General features: G+C 38.7%; 1 protein-coding gene across 1 annotated transcript in view; it reads right to left on the reverse strand.

Moving 5' to 3' along the window:
• Nucleotides 1–1,107: 1,107 nt before the first annotated feature.
• LOC311252791 (uncharacterized protein) overlaps nt 1,108–5,141 on the reverse strand; it is a gene marked incomplete at both ends in the record, with an annotated part of 14,136 nt that continues 10,102 nt past the window's right edge. Inside the window, 2 exons of the mRNA XM_084346330.1 lie at nt 1,108–1,125; nt 3,767–3,879. Coding sequence (XP_084202456.1) covers nt 1,108–1,125; nt 3,767–3,879 — 131 coding nt within the window. The remainder of the gene's footprint in view (nt 1,126–3,766; nt 3,880–5,141) is intronic.

Here is a 5,141-nt window from a genome sequence, read left to right on the forward strand (position 1 = left end):
CACCTGAACTGAATACTTAATATCACACTGGGCTGGATGTGAGTCAGTGAATCACTGAGTTTTTGTTTTGTCTGTAGACACACAGGGTGGAGTTGAGTGTTTAATACTTTAAATAACTGACTGATCAACACACTCACACCTGTGTCAGCTATCATAGTGACATTGATCTCGCGGGGCAGCCGGCCAAAGCATGGAGGCGTTTGCTCTATAACACTAGTGCAGGGAAGTCCTCCTGTGAGTGTGGCTGCGTTTGTGTTGGAGCAGAAGAAGAAGAAGAAGTAGTTCAGTCTATTATTTACCTCATACTGATTGTGACTCACCTAAACCTGGACGCAATGCAATTTCACATACTTAGAGACACTAGAGACAAAGTGGAAATTAAATTTTAAGTTTGACGTCAACCTGAGACTCTTTATTTAACTTCAGTGCTGATTCACTAACATAATCACCGTTTAATTCAATCAGCTGGACTCAATCTGCAGCTCCTGAACTCTTAGAAGTGAATAAACTAGATAATATTAGGCTAAAAATAATCTGGCGAATTATTTGTACAAAAATGTGATGCCAATCTACTCATAGTTGTTGTTATACCTCAATCTGGATCAAAGTGGTGGAGTCATACCGCTAGCATGGCTAATTAGCTATTTAACACGTGGTTGTTGACCCGAAAAATTACTTGTAGTCGAGTCACTAGGTACAGATTTCCTTCTTCCTGCAGGTTTACAGTTCGTGTCTGATGTTAAAACACAAAGAGGCTGTTCATGCCTGGCATTAACATCGAATTGAAACTCACTTCCCCGCTCCATTATGCAAATAAACATGCACACTGAGACAAACATAGACATTTTTTTCCACACAAATAAAGAAATACTTATGTGTAAGTCTAGCCGAATTTACATGAAGGCCCAAATTATTAAGAATGTGTTGTAAAAAGCATTTCATAAAGTTTTTAGAGTTTCTGCTAACAGAAAAACTCATAAATGTATGCTTTTTTAAAGGGAGTCTGGGGTAAACACAAAAAGATACACTCCTTCCATCACTTTCTCTGAAAGACACGAGAGCCTCTGACTGTCTCATGGCTGCACATCATGTTATTATCTCTGACATTCAGTTTCTAGACGGTTTCTGCACCACAAACCACAGACGGACAGGAACACAGCGAGAACTGTGTGTTGACAGAGTCGCTCTTTCAGGCGCTTCAGCATTTTCGTAATGAGAAAATAGTGTCAAATGTCTGTTTTCAGTTCCAGAAAGAAGCTGAACAGAACAAAACAGGAATATTTCACTAATATCAAAACCACCCTGAACTAATTCTCATGAGAAAAATACAGTTTGGCTGCTGTTTAGCTGTTTATTTTGATACAGATGTGCAGCGCTAGCATCTGTAGCATCTGTTACATCAGTTCCACATTTTTTGTCAAACCTCTGTTTTGTTTTCGGAGCATTTGTTATTCAAAAAAGCTGAGAAAATACTACTGGTGTACTTCTAAGAATATGTATAGCTTATCTATAGACATACTGACATCTGCAACCACACACACACACTCTGACCCCGCTGTATCCAGCTGCAGACACACCAAGATGTATTTTCTGACACAACCTAAAAACCCACAACACTGCACTCAGCACTACTCAGCAGTAACTGAGTGTGTGAAATGTGCTGAGTTAATCCTCCTCGTGTTCGCTGAAAAGAACCACATCAGTGTTGACAAACGGTGGAGCCAAACCCCGACTCTGCTCAGCGTCGCGTTGAAAATATTAAAACCGGTGTTACTGGCAGATGAGGTGTAAACACTGTGGTGGTGAAGTCGGCTCGTTCAGGAGAACAGTCGCATTGTTTCACTGAATGTGAGCCAGAAAAACATCCCGACAAGATGAGACAACAGATGTTTTAAAATGACAAGAACCCCTGTGAGATATCGAACGTCCATCTGTTCAAAACTTCAGTCCAGAGCAGAATATTTCTACAGCTAATCATCAAATTGAAATGAAATGGATATTTACGGACCAGCAGCTTCACAATCAAGATGTGTTTCTCGTAGGATCACAGCAAGTTCACAGGTTAACGCTAACGTCAGTAATGTCAGTTATCACTTGTGACCAAAACCATCGTAGACGTCAGTAGAAAAAAAGAATAAAAACATAAATAAGAGGAGATAAAAGACAGGAAACAGAGTCACGGTGTCACATCCACAGCTGATCACAGGCCAATACACAAGTGTTTAAAAAGCCAATCGCTTAAAGAATAAAAGACGTCATGTATGTACAGTTTCAGTGTCACAAATGAGTATTATTAAGAATGAGAATGTTCAGACTTAATGAGATTGAATAGTCGCATAAATATATGTAACTTCAATCTATAAATATCAGTAATAACAGCCTTAATGTGACTGTTAACTGGTTGCACGTGAAAGAGTCACTTTTTGTCCTGAAACCACAAATCAGAGACGACACCGGAGATATTTCGTGAAGTAAGTCATCTAAGGAGCTTGTTTCAATGTGACTGAGCTAGGCTAACAGTTTCCCTCTGATTCCACTCTGTGTGCTAAGCTAAGCTAAACACGACCTAAAGCTATAATAACTCTGAAGTGAAAGTGATGTCAGTTTTCTTGTCTGACACTGAGTAACATGTCAAACAACTGTTTTCCCCCAAAAAACCCAAAGGTTAAAGACCGCTAGATGTTAAATATACATCAAATGATCATTTTGGAGTATTTTTATATCACAATCTTTCAGTTCTCTCCCTCCAAAAAAACCTTTGTTGACTCATCTTGAACTACATTTCTTCACAGCTTCATGATTCAAACGTGTATGAGTGTGTTCGTGTTACACATCCTGAAACTGTTTCCTGTCGGTGAAATAACTCTGGCCTCACACACACACAGGCAGACTATTAAAGTTACTGAAGCACTGCAGAGATACAGTTGTTGTATGACATGTTAATGCAGTCTGGTGGTCTGAACAAATACTCTAACATGAACCAGGCCTGCTACACACCCAGCTGTCTTCCAGGAATTACACACACACACACACATAGAAGCCATTCTTGGTGAGTGATGCATTATGGGTGTGTGTGTGTGCTGACATTGGGGTCCAATGCTTTATCGCAGCTCGAAGGAATTTAAGAAAACACACTGAACATTATCATACAGATGTAGTAATTGTTATACAGTTATTCTATTGATATTACTGTATTGTCAGACGAGGAGGCGTGAAGCCAAAACACAGCCGGCGCCATCAGGACGAACGTTTGTTTGACAACGGTGCCCTCTTGTGGTGATCGCTACTACACTACATACAAAGTGGTGAGAATAATCCAACTAAACTGATCCTGAACCAGATTTAACCATAAATATTACATCTGTCTGTGATATCTGTAGGTCTGACATGCAATCTCATACAATATTATTAGTTCGTATTTTATATATATATATGTGGCACTTTTTTGAAATTTTGTTTTGTAAACTACTGATCCGAGGTGAAGAATTACATATCAGTCTAAACTTTAACTCAACATGGATCGAAAGTTTGGATAAAAACAGTTTAGTTTGAACTTGGATCATGTGAAACACCATCAAAAGCTCTGGAACAACAACTGGAGCTGACACTAACGACACTAACTGCAGCTTCAAACAATAAATAAAATCAAAGTAAAGAGAGAAACAGGGAATAAAGAGTATGCATACACACACACACACACACACACACACACACACACACACACACACACACACACACACACACACACAGTGCAGTGTGTACTCACATGGAGCAGCAGGTTGTTGTTGTTGAGGTGGTCCTGACTGACGGGTGAAGCTGCAGGGTGACAGTCGAGTGACACTCGGTCCCGACAGGCTGCGTGACACGTGTACTTACAACCTGCAGAGAAACCAAACGATTCACATGCTTATTGATTGATCTTCTGATTGTGAATGTAAAATAAGTATGTGAGGAAAACACAGGAAAGGTTTTTCAATCAAATTTTCATTTCAATCTATTTTAAATGAGCTTTATTGACATGTTGACGTTTACGTTGCTACAGCAAGTGTGACATGTTGTTTGTAGAAACATAAAAAACTCAGATAAAATAATGTAGACATGCAGCTGTATGTGTAAATCTTCATAAACTCAATACTAAACTTTACATCTATGACTGATCTTTGACTGTAAGGTCACACGAGAGCTACGTGCAGGTGTGTCCGTACACAATGTGTGTGTGTCTGTAACGTACATGCAAATGATGCTCTGATACTGAATTCTCCTTTGCAAATAAAAACCATAAACATGCAAATTCTGACGTGGACACAACCTGAAGGAGGAAAATGTTTCATAATGAGGTCACACAGGGTTTGACCTCATTTTGAGCTTTTAAATGTGACAATTTTCACTTTAAAGGTACAAAATAAATCTAGTTGTTGAGTTTTTTTCTTCTATGTGTAGCAGGATCGACCACAGAAGTAGTTTGGAGTACTGGAGTACTGTCAGTCTGTCTGTGGACAGATTTTATGTCAACAACTGTGCAAGAGGCAGTCATGAAACGTCACAGTTGTTTAGACTCACATACATTTAGTTTTCTGACCCTTAAAAACAAACAAAACAATAAATAACACAATTAAATGTTCACAGATATGATTACTTGTTACTACTTAAGTGTATTTTGATGCCAATACTTTGGTACTTTGCTTAAATAAGAGTTTTAATGCAGGACTTTTACTTGTGAGAGAGTATTTTTACACTATTTTGTTGCTACTTTTACTTGATTACAAGATCTGAATACTTTTTCCAGCACTGTATTTTAAAAAAAAAACAATCAATCTCACGAGTTGTATTGACATCTTTCATAATTTGCAGACATTTTATGATTAAAGGTGAAAGTTTACGAATGAAAATGAATCCTGAGTTACAGCTCTAATGTTATAATCACAATCAATTTCGTCCATGTCGCCCACCCTTAGTTACTCAACTTCTACAGGAGTATCAGACCCACACACACACACACACACACACACACACACACACACACACACACACTCCAACACTGGCCAGAATCCAGCAGCACCATTATAACTATTAAATCTGACAGAGAAGAGACGAGGAAGCTACTTCTGCTCACTTCAATCAACATTACACACTCCAACACA

The sequence above is a fragment of the Pagrus pagrus genome (assembly GCF_965226575.1).
Source record: "Pagrus pagrus genome assembly, chromosome: 23".
Lineage (NCBI taxonomy): Eukaryota > Metazoa > Chordata > Actinopteri > Spariformes > Sparidae > Pagrus > Pagrus pagrus.